This window comes from Peromyscus californicus, unplaced genomic scaffold (genome assembly GCF_007827085.1).
Source record: "Peromyscus californicus insignis strain IS unplaced genomic scaffold, ASM782708v3 Scaffold_2__1_contigs__length_46816999, whole genome shotgun sequence".
In the NCBI taxonomy this organism is placed as follows: domain Eukaryota; kingdom Metazoa; phylum Chordata; class Mammalia; order Rodentia; family Cricetidae; genus Peromyscus; species Peromyscus californicus.
The window spans coordinates 11534897-11556278 of NW_026294540.1; the positions used below are offsets into that span (position 1 = coordinate 11534897).

At 50.8% G+C, this 21382-nt stretch overlaps 1 protein-coding gene across 1 annotated transcript in view; it reads right to left on the reverse strand.

Annotated features, from left to right (window-relative positions):
• Nucleotides 1-238: 238 nt before the first annotated feature.
• The window catches only part of Ptpn11 (protein tyrosine phosphatase non-receptor type 11), a 67954-nt gene continuing 46810 nt past the window's right edge, over nt 239-21382 (reverse strand). The window contains exons 11-16 of the mRNA XM_052755235.1: nt 17778-17932; nt 16846-16913; nt 16248-16399; nt 7394-7506; nt 4764-4856; nt 239-4123 (exon numbers count right to left, since the gene is read on the reverse strand). Coding sequence (XP_052611195.1) covers nt 4787-4856; nt 7394-7506; nt 16248-16399; nt 16846-16913; nt 17778-17932 — 558 coding nt within the window. The 3' untranslated portion in view covers nt 239-4123; nt 4764-4786. The remainder of the gene's footprint in view (nt 4124-4763; nt 4857-7393; nt 7507-16247; nt 16400-16845; nt 16914-17777; nt 17933-21382) is intronic.

A 21382-nucleotide genomic window follows, 5' to 3' on the forward strand; every position in this document is an offset into this window, starting at 1 on the left:
ACTCTCAAGTCCTTCCAGCCAGAATTCCCGCCTCTCCCTGGCAGCCACAAAGGGCGGGCCAGCAGTGAGACCCTGGAGTGACAAGCCCCTTACACTCGGCCCTGCAGAGGCCTTCCAGCAGGACCTGCTGCCTGAGGCACTTGGTGTGAGCGGCAGACTGAGCCAACATTCCCCTTCCTCATCATCCTGCTCCCCCCTCCCCCCGACATGACGGCCAAGCGAATGACAAACACCGTAATACAAGAAAATGGTTTTATTCTACTATTCAGTTCCAGACAGCTCACAAATACACTGCCTCTGACGATCCACGGAGTATACGCAGCTATACTCTGATGACGTCAGCTAAGAAAACAGCTGACACTCAGGACACAGGTGGGGAGGTGACGACCTCTGAGGTTTCCCTACACAAACTATTCGTTAATGTCACTTACAAAATCGCAGACTGCATGTGTGTGGGCAGAAAGGCAGCTGAGTGCATCTCCTGACACTAAAGTGTAATAAACAGCAGCAAACAGCCAACATTTACATGATTCACACCAAAATGATGACACCCAAAAACATGTTCCTTTTAAAGGACAGATTTATCAATAAAATAGTATATTTCTTTAATATTCTGCCTGATGCTTCATATGCTGTGGGGAAGTTAAATGTGAGTCTAGTCATCAGTCTCAGGGAGGGGCCTTTCCCATTAGCTTTTATTAATAAAAGAGTCACAATTAGGTCATAAATAAACAGGCAAATTATTAACCCCATGACTAAGGTTTGAGAGGAACACTTGTTAAGCTCAGTTGGATGCACAGCCAAGTTCCACAGCACCACACAACTGCTCTCTGCTCCCACGGGTGCCCTGCACCCCCCTCTGCCCCCCGGAAAGAGAGGCAGGCCACTAGTGACAGGAAATGCAGCGAACTCTACACAGGAGCTCGGCTTTCCATAAAGCGGGGAGAAGACTCAACAAAATGGCAGACTAGCACAGAGCCTAAGAAAGGCATCTGAAACCAGGGTGACTGTGTGCTGTAAAGTGTCCCCAACAATGGAGAGTGGCAAAGCCTGCCCTGGGCTTGCACTTCGGCCTGTAGTCTGTTTCCCTAAGGATCACGAATCTACAGAACTCCTCACGAGTGCACCTGCCTCGGTCCCGGCACAGGAAAACAATGCTCATGTTCATGAACCCCCAGGAAACACCCTAGAAATAATGCTGACCACTTCTGAGCCACTGACGGCCACCAGCTCTGTAAAAGCAGAGCTGATGACAGCTGACATTTTCTCACCCCAGCTTTGCCATAAGAAAGGTGCCGACCGCAATGGCAGAGGCGACCCAGGGCATCACTCGGGCCACCCATCAGAGTGGCAAGCCTTCTTACTAGGTAAGACTCTTAAGTGTGGCTTTCCAGAAACCCCAATACCATGTGCTAGACAACTTTTTCCCCGAAATATAAAATCCTATGTTTCTAATTTAAAAGGCTCAGCAGTGAGGGGACCACGTGTCCATTCTGCTCAATGCCGTCACTCTGTGCCTGGGAAGCCGATGTCCACACACTGGCTACTCTGGCCCTGTGTCCTCTGACTTGCTCATGAACCAACTCTGCAACTTTCATTCCCACTATTTCAACTCCACACCTCCAATATCACACCTTTGCAGACACCGCACCTGCCTCCAACACACCAAGTGCCCTCTCCTGAGACCCTGCAACCACCATACTTGACAGATCCGGGAGACCTGGGGACTCCTAGGAATCTGTTTCCTTACTGGTGTGACAACGGGCTGGCTTCTAGGAGGGGAACCCGGAGGAAACCACTTGCTGTACTGAACACAGTGGGCTAAGAACGGGTCTTCCGCTCCGGGATCTTGAGCTGCAGGCAGAGACGTTAACTCAGTAGATCAGCTGGACAGCCAATCTCTGTGTGCTGGTGAGAGACATTGTCCCCAATGTCCAGAGTCTAGATATTACCACCATCCCCAACACGGTTCATTGTGACAATGTGCTAAAGAGAATAGGGTCCGGGGTCCTGGCTGTGAGCGCTGAACTGATCTCGTCACAGGTTTGTGAGAAGACTGCAGCCTCCGCGTTCCCCCGATGAGGGAACACGGCTGATCTTGTCACAGGTTTCCCCTGATGAGGGAGCACGGCCAGGCCACGCTGTGCTCTGAAGCAATGAGTCCAGTGGAGAAGGGGCAAGGATCAGCACATGTGCTCTGAGAAAATGGTGGCCTCTCTGCTCCTGGACCTACCTCGGGCTGTCAGGGAATGGGAGGCCTCAGAAAGGAGCGATCGCAGGGCGGCAGGGTCCAGTCCTTCCTTTCAGGAACCGAAGCCAAAGAATGTGAGTGGAGGCTGTACCAGCGTTTGGTCATGAGCGTCAATCCGGATGCTTTCGCTGAAACCAGCTCTCGACACCACACAGGCAGAGGGGGCGTCTCTGGAGAAGGCACTTACGGCAGCACATTAGCAAATCCTGCTGCTTGGTTAGAGCACAAGTAGCTGACTGGAGCTGACGGGAGTTCTGGCCAGGACTGCCGCTCTTTGTGCTCAGCCAAGGGCCGATGAAGCATCACCTTCACCCATCTGTGGAGCTTCGGGAACGAGCTTCCATCCGTCCCCAAACACACCCTCCCTTACCACACCAGGTCTTCGGGTGAGGATGGTGCAAAACGTGTGCAGTGACAGAAAAATTGGCTCAGAAGCTTCTAAAATGCGCACTGTACATTTCTCATCTGACCCACCGTTTACACCAGCTACTACAAGCAGCCTGGGCTCTTGCTAACTACGGCCACTTGCTTCCATGGCATGGGCGGGGGCTGTCTGACAGACTGGTGGCCCCAGAGCATGGCACCTCCACTACACACCTCAAGCTCAGTCTGATTCCCTCACAGGCAGCCAGAGAAGTCACGGTCATTCCAGGCCTGAATCTGAGGAAGGCCTGGCTACTTCTGCCATTGAGCCCTGGGGGGCACAGAAAGGCCCAGCCACCCTGCCAGTGAGGCTACACAGACACCAGGAGAAGCAACCTGGAAGACACATTGAGACAGAAGCTCAGTGTCTCGGCCTTCCAACTTCCCAAGTGAGCCCCACAGGACAGTAGGCGTCATGCAAGCCCAGATAGGACTGAAGAATGGGGGCGGGGCGGGTCAGTCAGGAACAAGTGAGGACCAAAGGCCGCTCACTCACTCATCCAGGGGTCTTACTAACACAAGATGATGATTCCAGTGCAAAGACAACATGGTCACTTTTCCCAAAACAGCTTCTCTGTCCACACCTGAAGCCAAGGGGTCATCTTCAGAGGAAAGACTTGTCAGTCGCCAATTCCCACGGCCTTTCAGCCATGACTTTTTATACCAACGCTCATCACTGGCTGAATGATCATTTCACTAGGGTCAGTCTGTGTTGAATGTGCCCCGACATATCATCATCTTCAGGGAGCGCAGAGAATCCTGATGCCGTGGTGGTGACAGGTGGGACGCTAAGGAATGGTTGGGTCTTAAGGGTGGACTCATGCGGTCATCATCGATTGGCTGTAAAGTCGAGGCCAGCCCTCCTGCTCTCCCACTGGGTGTGGCACCGCCAGAGTCCCTCACCAGTGCAACCCTACAGCCTGGCCTCCCGGTCCCTGGAACTAAACAGTGAGTCTCTGATGATAAGCGACCCTAAGCAACCCCTGGACAGTCGGTATAAGATGAGCAGTGGTTTACAGACTGCTGGCTTCTTGGGGGAGGCTGTTCCTGAATTTCCCCAAATCCTTTCTTCTTACAAGGGGCCCATGATTCCCCAAAGAGAGAGGGGTAAAAAATCAGATCAGTTAAGGTCATAAAAAGAAACAAAATCCTGCCCATAACTAGAATTTGAGTCCCATAATGTGTAAAATGCAGAGCACAATTTAGCTGTTTCCACGATTCAAAACCAATTCTCGGAAAACAGCACTGTTGACATCGCAGAGCGGTTTCCCCTTATCTGAGGAAGGGAGGTGACGATTAGACTCGAGACTCGTGCTCTTCAAATGGTTCCAAACTTCACTTCTCAAAAAGCAGTCAGTCAACCCGGGCGGGCGAGCTTCTGAACACATGGGTCCTGGAAACTTTCTCGTCTATTCTTGACATTTTTAGGGAAGGGGTGAAAGTTCGCATCTGAGGAAGAGAGAAGTTGCACCTTTTAGGGAGCACATATCTACAAGCAGGAAAGTGTCACACTCTCTGGAGAGTGCTGGGCACTGGAACTAGGGTGTCACACACACATGCTAGACAAACGCTCTCTGCTGAACTACACTGTCGCTGACAGGAATTTTATCATGTAACACCAAACTGTGTGTTTCTAATGTACCACACAAGCCTGCGTCACGCATATGGATCAAGCATGGTGACTGACAAAGAGACCCCTCACAGGGAAATGACCCAATCAAAAGCCAGGGGAGCCCAGGACCCCGTGCCCTCAGAGGCATGGCTGTTCCCGATGCCAAGAGGCCAGAGGTAGCAGGGCCTATGCCACTCAAGCCCAGTTCTACGTGCAGAACAGTGATGGCTGCTCTTCATCACTGCCAACTGTTTGCTGTTAAGTGCCAGCCCCACCCCCATGCACAGTTATCTGATCTGATTTTAATGCTCAGTGAGCTCCAAACCAAACCCAGCCTGGAGAGAGACAAGGCCAGAGAAGAGAAGCTGGTTTGCAAAGCTCAATCACAGTACGTTTTGCTCTGGCATACACAAATCACTGGCCTGTCTAGGAACGCTGTGCATCACAGTCCCAGACAGCGCCGTGGCATTTAGATACCTGCGTGCCGCCACCAGTGGGGCTCATCTGAAGCTCCTCTGCTGCTGCATGAGGCCCACGTTCTCGTAGACCCGAGCGCTGTCCTCCCTCATTCTGCAGAGGAAGAAGGAAGACGCCTGAACTCCCGCCATGTCCCATCAGGCCCTGCTCTGTCTCCAAACGGACATCAGACAGACATGTGCAGTATCATTATCAAGTTGGAAAAGCAGCAGGGGTCTTGAGTTCTGTGCCTTCTGAGTGCGGATGGGGGAAGGCTGCTTGGAGGATAATAAAGGAGTTGGGTCATGTGCACACAAGGCAGGAACTGTGGCCATTTCCAGCAGAACAGGTGAAGGCAGACTCCAGTCACCCTGAAAGCCTTAGGGGAAGAACTAAAGCATCGGAGCGCCAGCCTCCTCCTGTGAAGAAGGGTGCCAGAGGAGTCTGTGTGGGCCAGCAGGACAGCTCTGAGCAGCCCCAGGGCCCAGGATCTGAGGTGTGCCTCCTATGTGGGGACAACGCGAAGGGCAAGGCAGAGTGGCCCTGTCAGGCTCAGGAGAGCTTCGTGGGAGAGGTGCGGGCTCCCCAGCAAGTGACTGCGGCTGGTGGCCTAAAACCCCAGCATCCCCAGGCGGCCTGCTGGGAAGAGGGAGACAGGAGGAGGGAAGGTGACTCAGAAGAGAACACCGTTCCACAGGATTTCATTTCTGTTTAACAGAAAGAGAGAGTGTAAACACAGGCCTCTATCTGCTCTCGGAGCTGTGCAGAGCCAACAGTAAAGTCAGTGGGGCTTTAAAAGCCCACAGCAGAAGCAAACAAGGCAGATTCCAGGGGAAAGAGAAGGTAAATGTTATGGTGGACAGTGAGTTGGCCGTATAGACCTCGCAGCTGCTAGCCACATGACCAGGCTAACCAAGGCTGTCCTGATGTGTTTTATTTTAAATCAGGAACTGGCAAAGCCCTTCTGGAAAGAACCATGTGTGTGTTATGCTTTGGGGTTTTCCTTTCCCAGGCCACGGTGCATGAGGGGCAGAGGGGTGTGGTGTGAGGGATGTGGCTAAGCCCTGATGGACACTGAGCACTGCAGTCACAGGAGGAGCAGGGTGAGAGAGGTCACAGCAGATGTCAGTCCTCGCTGAGCCAATAGCCTGAAACTGTCACTGAAGCTGCAGGGACCTGGGTCTCCTAGAAGGTGAATATGGGTTCTGTCTGAGTCCTGCCTCTCATGGAGTCTTGAATGGCAGGTCACAGAGCACCAGTATGGAAGACTTCACCCCAGAATGGCCTCAAGAGATTTTTGCCTTCAAGAAAGTTGTAAGCATCAGCCCAGGGCTCCAGGTTCAAGACTGTGTCTCTCTAAGAGACACAGCGGGGGCTCTGTAGAGATGGGTGCAGCACACTGCTGGTGAGGTACTCAGAACCCTGAGACCTCCCCAAGTGCTGATACTAGTGAGTCTTTGCAGTCTTCGGCGCAGTGAAAAACCTGCAAGAGCCAGGAACGACTTCCTTCTCCCATCCCAGCTCAGTGCTGCTTGGAGTCTGACTGACAGGGCACAGGTCCTTCAGCACTCCACTTCTGAGTGTCTCCAGTTCATCTCACAGGCTAGAAATGTCACACAGCAGCTTCCTGTCACAGATGTACTATTAAAGTACCTCCCAAATTCCGAAACTATCAAGATGACATCATGCTGAATGCCTCTGGAGGAAAAGCTTTCCCAAGATCTGAGCGCTTCCATAAGAGGAACTCTCCCAGGTGCAAGGTCAGAGGCCACCGTGCTCTTAAGGCTCTGGCTGTAGTTACCAGGGCAAGCTGTCATGGGAGCTGAACAAGGTGCTTGAATTGCAGCTGTATGACAGCTGTTCCTTGAAAACACAGCTGTCCTCACCACTGCTGGACACTGCTTTCTGACTGCATTTGGAAAGAGCTTCGAGCTTTCCCTTCCGGTTCACTGACCACCAAGGAAAGTGAGTCCTTCCTGTGTGTCCCTAAGCCGCCCATTACTTCTTTTCCAGCATGCCGACTCATAACTGCCCGTCATTTCCTACTGGGATGGCTGCCCTTTTGTGTTTTTATAAGAACTCCTTTAAAAAGCAAAGCTAGGCCTGTGGGCTCTTGCTTTCTGACCCTTGGTTTAAAAACCCTGACTGGGCCGGGCAGTGGTGGCGCACGCCTTTAATCGCAGCACTCAAGAGACAGAGGCAGGCAGATCTCTGTGAGTTCGAGGACAGCCTGGTCTACAGAGTGAGACAGCCAAGGCTACACACAGAGAAATCTTGTCTCGGAAAAAAAAAAAAGAAAACCTGACTGGCAGGAAGATTGGCAGACCATAGTCATGTCCACACATGAATAGAGAACTTATTCTTACTTGTCAAGGAGTAACAACACATTTTAAGGGCCAGCTCCTTGCATTGAAATAATGCCCCCTGCAAAAGGAAGATTAGATTTCCCCAGAGAACCCTGACCTGACAGGCTCAGGGCCACACAGAGTCTGGAAAGCCCAGCACCTGCCTACTGTTTAGGAACCTTTAGACATTGTCCACACAGTCCCTAGAGAGTCCCTCAACCCCAACCACCCCCATGGCACTATCAACGGGCAGCAAGCATCTGCTGTTAGCTTTTACCAGAGCTACGTTGTCACATCACTACTTACTCTGCACAGGGTGGTGTTGGGGTGCAGGGTGGCAGGGGGCTCTGATCCCCACTTGTCTGGTCCACCAAGGAATACTTAATATTGGTATATTCATGTCCTTTCCTCTTGCTTTTCTGAAAGTTGGAAAAATACAGGTAAGAAGGTCTGTGAGTATGTGTCCTAAAAGAATACAAGAACAAAAAGCTATTTTATCAAAGGAAAAGAGACAGATGGACAGGTCAAAATCTTAAGAACATTGACATGCTGATCAGACTGTCAGGAACGTGTCTCCTCCTCGACCCAGCCCCCTCCGGAGGGATGCTCTGGGACCAGAGTCCCCCAGAGCTCCTGGAGCTGCAGGAACACAGAAACTGCCCCCTGAGCCAGGCCAGAGGCCCTGCTCCTAAGCACAGAGTTCCTGCTGCCCTTGCACGGAGCTCTAATCACTTCGGGGGTGTGCCCACTCCACCACGTTCAGTAGACACTAAGAAAGGGATTCACTCCAAGTAGAAATGCATGCAGGGATGGAAGGCACAATAATGCACTTTATTCCTTTAGCACTGAGGATGTCACCCAGAGCCCTTGCACATGGTTGGGTGTGTGCCCTGCCACTGAGACACTCCCCCAACCCTGCAGCCTACCTCCTAATACACATCAGAAAAGATCACAGCACCTTCAAATTTATTTTGACTCTAATGATGTGGGGAGGCAAGGAAACCAACAAAGAAAATCAACAGGAATGGAAGCTCATCTCAGGATGTCTTTGTACGTATGTGTGATGTGTGAGGGCTCACACATCACACACATGTAGAAAGCAGACGACAAGCCCGTGGAGTCAGCGTCTCCTCCTGTCATGGCACTGAGGACTTGGGTCGTCAGGTGTGCACAGCAGGTGCTTTTACCCGCTGCACCACCCCACTGGCCCCCACTGGCCGGTCGCCTTTTCTCATATTCACTGCAGACTGCCATTTCTCAAAGCGGAATCCGTCACGAGAGCAGCGGCACCGCCCTGACCTTAGTACTGCTAGGAAGGCAGGGCGGCCATACTGAAGACTGGCATACACCTGGGAACCGCCACCAGCTGCTCAGAGAGGTTAAACTGGGAGGCTGGAGACAAAATTAGCAGTAAGTGCTTCCTACCTGGCTGTGCAAGGCTCTGGGCTTGACACCCCACCCCCCCCCACCCCCCCCCACCCCCGGCATTGGAGGAAAGAAAAGATGCCAATGATTCTCAAGAGTGAAAGTGGCACTAACTAGCTAATCTTTAGAGAAAGTGAAAAAGCATGTACTGGATGAGCATCTGCATCTGTGTCTCACTGGGAAACCCTTGCACTGGAGCCTAAGAACTGGACAGGGTGGTTGGAATATGATGCTCTTTATAAATGCCCAAGGGAACAAAAGAACAGGATACGTCCATACAGCGAAACAGTGTGCAGGAGAGGACAGTGTGCAAACAGGTTCATCTAAAATGCTCAGTGGAAAACACAAGCTGAGGAACAATAAGACACTGGGTCCCGCTGGCCAACAACTGAACTAGTGAACAATGGTCTCTGCAGTTTCGAGATGTCTATGTTTGTGTTTCATTTATGTATGTACGTGTGTGTCTGTTTGTGTGCATGCCACACGTGTTCAAGTGCCCTTGGAAGCCAGAAGAGGGCGCTGGATTCCCTGAGCTGGAGTTACAGGCTGTTGCTATAACTGCCAACGTGGGTGACAGGAACTGAACTCAGGAACTCTGGAAGAGTAGCAAGGGCTCAGGGTGGCTGAACCTCCTCTCCAGATCATGTACTTGCACTTTAAACAAAGGAAGTCACTTTGGGAACAAAGACGTAGCCCAGCTGGTGAGTGCCTGCCTGCCCAGCATAGGTAGCCTGGCTTCCATCCCCAGCAGCATATTAACCACTCATGATCTCAGCACTAGGAAGGTGGAGCTCAGGGAGGATCAGAAGTTCAAGTTCATTCTCAACTTCACAGTGAGTGGGAAGCAAGTCTGGGCTAAATGGGACCTTGTCTCTACAGAAACAAACAAGTAAATACAGCACAGAGCTTGGGGTTGCTCTGGGATTCCGGGGTAGAGACAGGTGATGGGGTGGAGATGTCAAAGAGAAACTCAGCTGCACTGTCTCTACATCACCAGATGGAGACTGACAGGAGCCCAGCAGACCCACAGCTACTCAGGAGCAGAGGTCTAGCACACAGACCATCGAGCACAGCACACCAACCTGCAGATCACAGGGCCGTGCTCCACCACGGAGGCTGGGCCAAAGGAAGGAGGCAGCTGACACCTGACACAAGCTACTCACACTGCAACACACTCCTCAGGAAGGAGTGCTGGGCCCAGGAGCTCAGGTGAGCCCTGGAGGAGGGGGTCCCTGTAGAGAGACACCACAGCACAGGCCTACATTCTGCAGGGCCATTGCTAGTGTCCCCAGCCCCCTCTGGGCTAAGGCAAAGGAGGTGAGAGGAGCATTATCAACTTCATACAGTCACCCTCTATATCTGTGGCTCCTACAGATTCAACCATGAATCAAGAACATCCACAGACAATGTTGTGCTGAGCATGCGCAGACTTTTCCCACATTCAAGGCCTGCCTGGGCTACATAAAGGCCATGGGAGGACTGAGCAGGCTCTCTGCAAAGCTAAGCCTTCACACAAGGAACGTGAGACTCGGCAGACCTCGTGTCTAAGTCTCCTTGGATGTTGACTGACGGCTGCACTGTGTCAGGAGTGGCAATGACCACTGAGCACCACACATGGATGTGCTCCCAGAACAAAGGCAACAAGGCATTCTGGGACAACAAATCCAGTCCAGGAGGTGGCTCCTCGGTGACGACTCTCCCTTCACTCTGGGGGAACAAGCCAAAGGAGGGTGAGAACACACCCTAGGACAGAAAAAAAAGCCACAGCGGCTGTGCCGGGCGTGGCTGTGTGCACACATGATCGCAGCACTTGGGAGGAGGAGGCAGGAAGAACAGGACTCTAACCTAGTCTCTGGGCTGGAGAGAGTGGCGGCAGGCAAGAGCTCACGGCTCCTGCAGAGGACCAGAGTTCAAGTCCCAGCACCCTCCTCAGATAGATCACACCTGCCTATAACTCCAGCTCCGGGTCTGACACCTCTGACCTTCACAGGCACTTGCATGTATGTGTACACACCTACAAATACACAGAATTATAAATAAAATATAACTATTTTAAAAGAAAGAAAGAGACCTTGTCTAAAATCTTATCTCTGACACTGGAAACTGGAATGGGGGAGGGGGGGGAGGCTCCACCCCATCAAAGCTTCAGCCGAATGTAATGTCCCGACTACGTGCGCGCTGCCCAGAGGATCTGCAGAACTTTCTCACCGTGCATGACAGTGACGTCACTCCCACTGACAGCAGCCACCCACTTTCTCCTTATTCAGAACCTTCCTGAAGCCAAAACCAACTGTCTCTGCAGGAAATGGCCAGCGTTTTCTAGGGAGGAATAACTGAGCCGGTAGGGCAGAACTGTCTGGATGGAGGGTGAGAGCAGCCCGAGAAGCTCAGTCTTCCAGCCATTTAGGAAGAACATTGAGATAAGCCAGATGGGCCTGTCTTAGCGCTGTGGCTGCCCCATGGGGAGAAGGGGTTCTGTTTTACTTCCAGGTGAGGGGAGGCTCTGTGTTCCCAGTACCTAGGAAACCCCCAGACCAAGGCTACATGTCTGCAATTCATCTATGGTCAACTGATGCTCGGGGAGAAAGGCTAAAACCATCTGCAGTGAAGCGTCTTCCATGGGGAGTCACTCTGACCTTTCCTAAACTCTAAAGGCAAGCTGCCTCCCAGCCAAGAGCAGGATGGGAGGGCAGGTGCCCCTGGCTGGGACACAGAACCATGACTCCTTCCACACCCCATCAAGGAATCTCACTACTCTGATTCTCCCCATTCAGCCCCCCACCCTGAACAAACCATCATCAGTTATGTCTCCAAGTACCCAAGCCTGGTGTCCACCGTCCCACAGGAGGCAGGGTCCTCTCTTAAATCAAAGCCATCTTATGCCACTCCTCTGCTTCCTACTGCCCAATGGCTTCCACAGAATAGTGTGCAGCCTTCCCAGGGCCCTGCTCCAGCCTGAATGGAAAGGTGCCCACAGCCTCATACGTTTGATCACCTGCCCCTGCCCCCCACCCCCCCACCCCACCCCCGCAGCTGGTGATGCTGTTTGGGGAGCTGACAGAACCTTTGACATGTGACCAGCAGGAAGAAGTAGGTCCCCAGGTGCTCTGCTTCTGGTCTTGTCCCTGTTTCCCCATCCACCAAGTTGTGACCAAGTTATGTCATAAGCTTCCAGTCATGGAAAGGAGGAAGGGAGGGAAGGAAGGAGGAAGGCAGACAGGCAAAGAAGGAAGCCCTTGTGTGCACGCATGCACACACACACAATGGACCAGCGTTGAGCTTAAGGCGGCAACCCATCTGCAACAACACAGGTGAACCTGGAGGTCCTCAAGCTGAGTGAGAGGTGCCAGACACAGAAAGCCAAGCACTCCATGGATCCTGACAGACTCCTAGAAACTGTGACTGGAGTGAGGGGAGTGGTGTGAGGGGTGGTCAGAGACTGGTGGTGGGGAGACACTGGTCACAGGTTCAAATCCTCAGACGTAACATGTAGGTGCTGGAGGCCTCATGCTCAGCACTAGACAGGACAAGGCAGAGCAAACCTGAACTCTGACGAGAGTAGATGCCAATGTCTCAGCACACACAGAAAGAAGTGGGCTGCGGGGTGCTGGGCGCAAGGATCCACCTGACCATGGCGATCATTCCAGTGTTTCCACACACCAAAACAAGGGAGATAATTGAAGAAATAGCAAGTGTCATTTGTCAAATGCTATGCTAATGTTTTTAGGCAAGAATTACTGGGGCTGGAGAGACCGCTCAGTGGTTAAGAACACTAGCTGCTCTTCCAGAGGACCCAGATTCAATTCCCAGCAACCACATAGCAGCTCACAACTGTCTGTAATGCCAGTTCCAGGAGACACAACACCCTTAAACAGACATACATGCAGGCAAAACACCAAGGCACATAAAAATAAATTCATTCATTCATTCATTAAAAAAAAAAAAAAGACCAGGTGGTGGGTCTCTGTGATTTGAGGCCAGCCTGGTCTACAAATCAAGTTCCAAGACAGCCAGAGCTACAGAGAAACCTTGTCTCGACAAACAAAAAGTACATACACATATATGTATATATGTATGTATCAATGTATAACTAGTAGGCAAAAAAAGTACAGTGAGAACTAGGCTGCTTCCAGCCTCAAACATCCCTCCCCCACATGGTGGACATCAGTCCAAAGCTTAGGCCATGCTGATTAAGTACTATGCCGCTGAGCCACATCCTCAGTTGAGTGTGTCCAAATCTTTTATTCCCCAAGTGGGATGTATATGTATGAGTCTCAGTGTGTGTCTGTGTGTACTTGTATCGGTGTGTGTGTGTGTGTGTGTGTGTGTGTGTGTGTGTGTGTGTGTGTACACTCATGCGCACATGCACGTGACTCCTGTAATAACTCCCAAGTGAAGAAACCTGTTACCTTCAAGGAGCAAAGCTAACTTGATCATCTTAAATCAACTCAGCAATGGGCACAACACAGAATGGCTGGAGTCTGAGGAGAGGGAACAACTGGCAGCTTCCCAACTGTGGAGGGCAGAGTGACAGCGATACAGAGAAACTGCTCACATGAAAGACAAGCAAAGAAACATGACAGCCACACACATGGTGGCTGACTGCAGGGGGGACAGCTTGTAAAGTCTGAATGTGGTGTGTGAGTTGTTTTACCTTTCTGGGAGGGTGTGTATGTGCAGGTGTGCGTGTGCACGTGCACGTGAGACCAGGTGCCTGAGGAGGTCAGAACTGGGGGGGAAAGGGTTGGATCCCCTGGAGCCGAAGTTAACTACAGTTTGAAGCCTCCTGACATGGGTGCTCTACACAAGCAGTGCATGTCCTGAATCTTTGAGCTACTTAATCTTCCAGGCCGTATTTTTGGTTTCTTGCTTGGTTTTGGTTTTATCAAGAGAAGGACTAATGTAGCCCAGGCTAGACTGGGATTTTCAGCCTTCCTGCCTCAGCCCCCAAGTGCCTGAGTTACAGAAGTGTGTGGCTGCCCCTGGTACACTTGTGTGTGGTATTGGGATGGACCCAGAATCCTGGTGGGTGCTCCCACACTGGGCTAAGCCCCAGGTGACCTGAGGTTGCAGAGAGCTTTCTATGAGTGTCTGCTTCTCAGTTTGGTAACTGAACCATGACTAGGTAACAGAGTGTCCTTATTTTTTTTGAAAATACATACTAACACATTAGAAGCAAAGAGGTATAAATACATGTAACTTCTAAACATTCCCTTTTTAAATATTACATACATTTTAAAGTTTAAAGAGAGAATGATTGCTTGTGTTAACATCTTAACATTCAGATAAGTTGGGTAAAGGAAATACACTGCTTTTGCAAATAAAGTACTTACTACTATAAACGGAAAAATTTAAAAACAACCTCTCAACCAAACCACAGAGACAAGAGGCCTGTTATACATAGACACTCATGACTGTCCCCTACGCTCTGTCCCCGACACCCCCCGCCTGTATTTCTTTCTTGCTGGCAAGTATGTACATTCTGCCTCTGTCTCTGTCTCTCTCTCCCCTTCCTTTCCCACGGCTCTCCATCCAACTGTCACTTTCTTGTTTTCATTTAACCTTCTTTAGCAAATTCTTTTACTCCCAAAGGGCCTTAACTCATCCTAAATTGGAAAATGACTACATTTCGAAATAACTCATTATCCTGAATTAGTTTTGTCCTGTTGCTTAATTCAAGGATCTGTTTGACCTGAGAGGGAGCCATGGCAGTGGGTGAGATTGCAAAGTTCTGCAGAGTGAAGCGCAGCTCCCCCTCAGCAATGCCGGGCAGTGCAAGTACCCATCCTGCTCCAAGGGATCTGAGGGTCCATGCGCACCTGTACTAATATGCACAGACCAATACATGGACACAGGCTCCCACGTATTTAAATTCAATTTAAAAATAAGTGGTGGGGGGGGGGTGTTCTTTGTGTATCGGTGGTTTCTTTTTCATTGTTGTTTTGTTACTTTTGCAACCAAGTCTCATACAGCTCACGCGGACCAGGAACTCAATAATACATAGCCAAAGATAACCTTCAATTTCTGATCCACCTGTTTCTACCTCTCAATTCTAACACAAATCCAAATCCAAGTCAAACAGAGAACTCCTGGCAAGATGACAGGATGCTCCTGAGATGTTCCTGACCAGACTTAGCAACCATGGTGCCACCTCTTTACATTTATTCTCTGAGCATCTCTTTTTAAACTATTAATGGCCCCAATTAAATGTAACTGGAAGACGTGTATAAAAGAACCCCAGAGTAACCATCTACATTAGAGGTCTGGGGGTGCAGATCGGTGGTGGAGTGCTAGCCTACTGTGCATGAAGCCCTGGGTTTGCTTACGTTGAATTCAGATTTAAAACACTGAAGTTCAGGAAAGGTGGCTGTCAATCAATCACATGACCTCACATATGTATGCACACTTGATTTCTCAATGTGTGCACAATGAACCATCTGACACAGGTGTCTGGGTGAGTACCTAAGCTCAGGAAGGGACACTTCCCTCTGGCTCCCAAGGCTGAAGATGTGGTTCTGTTGCTCCAGGCCAGGTACAGTGGCACACACCTTCATCCAGCACTTGGGAGACAGAGGCAGCAGCACCTCTATGAGTTCAAGGCCAGCCTGGTCTACATAGTGAGTTTCAGGCCAGCCAGAACTACACAGTGAGATGGTCTTTAAAAAAAAATAATAAAAGCCGGGCGGTGGTGGCGCACGCCTTTAATCCCAGCACTTGGGAGGCAGAGCCAGGCGGATCTCTGTGAGTTCGAGGCCAGCCTGGGCTATCAAGTGAGTTCCAGGAAAGGCGCAAAGCTACACAGAGAAACCCTGTCTCGAAAAACCAAAAAAAAAAAAAAAATAAAAAAAAAAATAAATAAAGCGCCGGGCGGTGGTGTCGCACGCCTTTAATCCCAGCACTTGGGAGGCAGAGCCAGGCGGATCTCTGTGAGTTCAAGGCCAGCCTGGTCTCCAAAGCGAGTTTCAGGAAAGGCGCAAAGCTACACAGAGAAACCCTGTCTCGAAAAACCAAAAAAAAAAAAAAAAATTAATAATAATAATAATAATAAAGCTACCCATTAAGAGACAGCCTGCCACATTGTGACCTGCACTGAGTCCCCTTCTCCTGGGCTTTCTGAACGGCAACGGCAGTAAAAAGGACAAATGTGGCTGGTGTTCAGATACCACCCATCTGCTGCAACACAATGGGGTTCGGGAGGGGAATAAGCAAAGCGCCCCAAAAGAACAGCTCTCCTCATCTCCCTCGGCTCAGCGCATCCTAATTAACTCCGCTTTGTGCCTGTTATGAATAGCCTCACATGGAAAGGCTCCAACTGCACACTCTTCATTATGCACAGCTTATTAAAATTGAAATTCACTGTTTCAATGCAGCCAAATTAGTGGCTCAAACTGCCATGCTCTATTAAGAACAAGGCATTCATTTTACAAGACGGAATCAGGATAGACCAGCCTAGATCAAAGCTGAAGCAGGCTGGAAACTGTAGGCCCTGAGTTCTAAGCCTGGCATGTTAAAGTCACTTTCTTTCTGTATGGCACAGCGATGACTGTCAGCTCATGATGATGGCACCACACTTCCCTGAGCTACGAGGCAAAGGATGACTATAACTTCCAGAGAGACCACTGGGGTGGGAAGGTTAACCTTTTCCAGATAAAGAGCCGGTGCTCTGCCTCTAAGAGCACAAGTCCAGGCAGCCTGGACTGGAGCTGAGCCCATGTGCCAGCCCCTCGTTCCATACCTGCTCCTCCTCAATCCTGCGCTGCAGCGTCTCGATGTAATGCTGGACGGCCATGTAGATGAACCTGTACTGTGCTTCTGTCTGGACCATCCCTGACCTCTGGGACCGAACCATCTGAATGGTTTTAGGAACATCGATGTCGCAGTCCACACCTGCAAAGCAAAGACCCTGAAGCTGGAGGAGTGCTGAGGCCAGGCTGAGCTGCTGGGCACCCACTCTCCACAGCAGGAAGGGGCACAGAGCTAGTCCTTCCCACACCACGAGCCATGGGGGATGCTCAGGACTCCTGAGCCAATGCTCAGGACAATGCCAGGAGCTGCTAGGACAAAGTGCCACCCCCCCACACACACAGGCAGGGAATGAGTGGCTGGGGACCTCATGACACGGGTAACAGAAGGCACGGTGATGGGGACAGAAATCTAGAACACTGTTTTATAGTAACAACTGAACAGGAGAACTCACTGGAAGTGAATCTCATCATATTTAAATGACCATCTCTTTCTCCTGTGAATTCTCTCTCCCAGGCTATTTTCCCTGGCACTCTCCTTTTACAAACTAGAAACAGGAACTGTGGCTTCTTGTCCTCCAGATGACCTACCTTTCTCTCTAATGATGTCAATAAGGATATCAATCACGATGAATGTTCCTGTCCGGCCGATTCCAGCACTGTGGGGAGAAGAATAAATAGCAGGGATGCTGGAGTCATTGTGGGGGTTTCACACTACGAACCAAGCTATTAATGTCCACAGGCTCTGCTCTGTGGGTCTAGAGGATGCTGGTCACATCTACACACCAACTCCTCTCCACCCCATTCCTAAGGTGTCAGATCCCTCTGTTCCTGATATGGGCCTGTAGGGTATCCTTGCTTCCTCATCCATGGAATGGGGGGTGACAATGTCTCTTGGGGGTTTGCCATGAGGTTCACACTGCTGAGCAATACATGACATCTTTACATCTTTACTCCCAAGTTTAATGCAACTTTTACTTGAAAACAGTTGGACATATTATGGCTCTTCTGAGCAGAGAAACTTGCCCACAGACTCGTGGCTTCCTGTCTTAAAAGGCCACAGAAGACATTCGAAGGAAGAAATGTGTGTTCCTTTCTTTCTTAAATAGCCATCTAGCTGCAAAACCTACATTAATGGTGATTTAAAAACAAAACAAATAACAACAAAAAAGAACTGAACAGGCCAGCACTTGGGAGGCAGAGGCAGGGGAGTCACTGCAAGTCTAAAGCCAACCTGGCCTACATAGTGAGATCCTATCACAAAACAACAATAACAAAAACAAACCACTGAATAATGAAAGCTTCACTCATTTCTGGATTGGTTCAACGTGTGAATGAGAGTTTAGGAAACCTAATCACGAAGCCCACACCCTCTGCCGTGGTGACCCTGGAGCAGCCTCCACGGAGTCCCACATGGGAAGTGACTGGGTGCTGGACAAGCAGAGTGCTGGGAAGGGTGGGTCACACCTCCAGAGAGAACAGACCCGCACAGCCGAGTTTTAAGAAGCAAGCTGGGTTGTCACCTGCAGTGAACCACGACAGGGCCTGCGTCCACGATGCTCTCCTGCTTGTGGTGCACCTCCTCCAGGAAGTCCAGCACACCTCCAGGGTCACTGGGCACGCCATGGTCCGGCCAGGTCCGAAAGTGGTACTGCCAGACGGTTCTCTCTGTATTTCCCTGGAGTAGAGCCAAGAAAAGCCAGAACAGAATTAAATAAATCAAGGGTTGAGGAAGGCCTCTAAGCTTTCCTAGCACCTTCGAGAATGGAAAGCCCAGAATCTCTGGCTCCCAGGAGCACTTCTCCAAGAGCTAATGGGCCAGCCTGGAGGCAGCGTCTGCCTATCAGGCGATCTAAGACATCCAGCATGGCAATTTGTTCTCTATTAACCGTAGCCAAAACGCAGCTCTGAGTCACCAGAACAGACCATGTTCCCCTTCTTCCTCAGTCAGGTGGCACTCAACTCCAGAGGCGGCTGAGGTCCCTGAGGATGGCAGCCTGGCCAACTCTGGCTCCTCTCACGCATTTGCTCCACTGTCCTCTCGTATTGTCGCCCTTGGTGGCTCACACAGGCACTCACGCCCATGACAGCACTGTCCCAGCTGGAAGATGGGCTCTGTGAATGAGATGGTGAGACCTGGGCTCAAATCCCAGGCGGCCCCTTACTGGAGAGTCACCGTTGCATAACTCAAACCCTCAAATCCACTTGCAAAGAAATCTCTCCCACCGAGGGATTAAAGGAGCTGAACAAAGCTTCTCCCAGCAAGCAGGAAGTAACTGGGGACTGAGGACATCCTGGCTCTTCTGAGTGACAATGGCCAGGGACAAACAGAGGCACCAGGACCATGGGACCACAGAAAAAGGAAAGAAGAAGAGAGGGAGGGAGGGACAGAGGAAGGGAAAGACAGAAGGACAGAGGAAGGGAGGCTACAATAGCAACCAACACTGGTGAATTTTCTCACATCCAGGACTCTTGCCGTGATTAAAAACTCTCTTGTATGCTACACGCATTTAATTTGCCGATGTCGTGGAAAACTATCCTTGTCGTTACTAAGTGACCTGAAACTCAGATAGTTCCATGGGTCACAGAGAGGCCAGCAAGAGAAATGGAGCATGCACAGCCTCACTGTGCAGCAACACCCCTTCTAAGCCAAGGCATTTCTGTACATCAGTGCTGTACAAGCAGGTGATCTGTCATCATCAAGGCAGGAGCCAGGGGGGTCCATGTCAGCCTCCAGGTCAGGGTAAAAGCACATGTGTGCCAACATCTCCCAGATCTCCCTTTCAAAACCTCCTGGTAAGCAAGATGGAGCAAGACCTGCGGCATTGTCTCAGTACCCAGAGACAAGTCACACCTTTCAAAGGAGAGGGGGAGGGGAGTGGGCAAGACAAATGGCTTCTCACTAGCACCAAGGGAAAGAGACCGCCTGCTACTCAGAAACCCTCACAAGCCTGGCAGTTCATCATGAAACCTCACAAGAGGGCTGGCAAGGCAGCTCAGTGGCCGAAGGCACCTGCCACCAAACCCGACAATCCAAGTTCAACCCTCAGAATCCTCATGGTAGAGGAGAACCAAGCCCTCACAGCTGCCTTCCGACCTCCACAGGTGTGCCATGATGAACACACCTCCTGTAGCATGTACACACCCTTCGACACGAAGCAGATCCCTTTCTGCTCATCATCAGCCCTAGGCTCTGTTCCTCCTGCCCTCCCAGCACCACAGGGCAAACAGCCCACCCACAATGCACAGGGTCACTGCCCTCTGCCCAGCTTCCCTGATACCTGCACTTCCATGGCTCAAAGGCACTTCCACAGGATCCCTGCTGCTCCTCCTGCAGCGCACCCTGCAAGTCTGGACTGTGGGTCATCCTATGCTCACCACCAAACCCATCATTGTCCTCTACAAGGACCCCAAGCCAGCCCTCTGCTGTCCAGCCCCCTGCACCACCCCAGCCAAGCCCCACGATCTCACCACCCTAGGCAGCAGCCTCCAATTGGTCCTAAGCTCTACCACAATGGCCTCAGCCCCTCCAGTTCGACAGGGTAGAGGGTAAGCGCCAGCTCCAGCTGCCTACATCACTAGGGTAAATACCAACTCTTTCCTGGCCCATCTCAACACACTGAATTCTTTGACTTGGCCCTAACTGCACTCTATAGCGACATATTGGGGGCACGTGATTCCTGGGCTCGAAGCATTCTAGACAGTGGAGTGTAACTTGAGGGAGGGGGACAACACCCGTGTTACTCCCCAGCTGTCTCCAGCAAGCAGCACAGTGCTAGGAACCAATGTATGGACTCATAACTGTCCAGACACCTGATGGACACACCTAGTCAAAGGCTCAGCTCAGTGCATCCGGAAGGAAGTGGATGTCCACACAGCAGCTCTGCTTCTGGCTTTTCTCACATTTGACACAACACTACTGTCCAGTCAGACTCAAAGTTCTAAGACACCTTTGGTCTCTCTTTCCCTTCCACAGCCAAACTGTCCCGATGCCCTGCAGATGCCTTCCCAGGGGCCTGGCACTGCTTCTCTGCCAGTCCGTTCCCAACAAAAGGCATAAGCAGAGCAGGAAAACCCACTGCTGGAGACATGGAGAGCTGGCCAAAGGCCTAGACTAACACAAAATGTGTCTCCTAGTAGGCCTCCTGGCTAGTAGTCACATCCCGCCCGTCCCGATCCAAGGGCTGCAGAGTCCTCCCCGCACTCAGCTTTCCAACTGTTCAATGGGCACAAGAACTGAGACAAGCTCCATGTGGTGACTAAAGCTCAAAGCTCTTAACAGAGTGTCTTCAAACCACATGGTAGAAGGAGACCCATTCCCCATCCCTTGCCCTCTCACCCCTACACTCATGCATGCACATATAAAAATAAAGAAACACACTTGAATATGCAGGAGCCAGGTATTGTGGGGCACATCTTTAATTTCAGCACACAGGAGACAGAGGCAGGTGGATTTCTGTGAGTTCAAGAGGAGCCTGGTCTATATTGCAAGTTCCAGGCTACATAGTGAGACCCCATCTCAAAATAAGTAAATAAACAAAATAAAATAAAATAAAAATACTCAGCCAGTCTGGTGGCACACACCTTTAATCCCAGCACTAGGGAGGCAGAGGCAGGAGGATATCTGCGACTTTGAGGTTAACCTGTCTCTATAGCCAGTTCTAAGCCATCCAGGGATACAGAGTGAGATGAGACCCTGTCTCAAAATGATAATAATGAACATAAATAAATAAGCTAAACTAATTTTTTTTTAAATAATTCTTCCCAACGTGGCCTAACCCAAGAGTATTTCCTCAACACCCCACCCACCCCCGCTCTCCCGCCCTATATCCCACTTTCCTGCAGTCAGGACTTCAGTATGTGGCTCAAGGAACACCTGTGCCCAGAAGGCACACTCAGAGAGAGGCCCACCCCCACTCCAGCTGGGGAAGCCACACTGAGCACATCCGCCTGAAGCATGGCTATCTGTGTGCAGGGCTTTTTGCTGTGCTTAGATGGAATCCACGAGGACAAGAGTGGTTTCCTCCGTCTTGGAGTCCCCAAAGACATCAAATTAAGCCTTTCTAAACATGAAATAAAAATGACTCCAAACCAAATCCTGCTTTGTTTTGGAGCCAGCCACTCCACG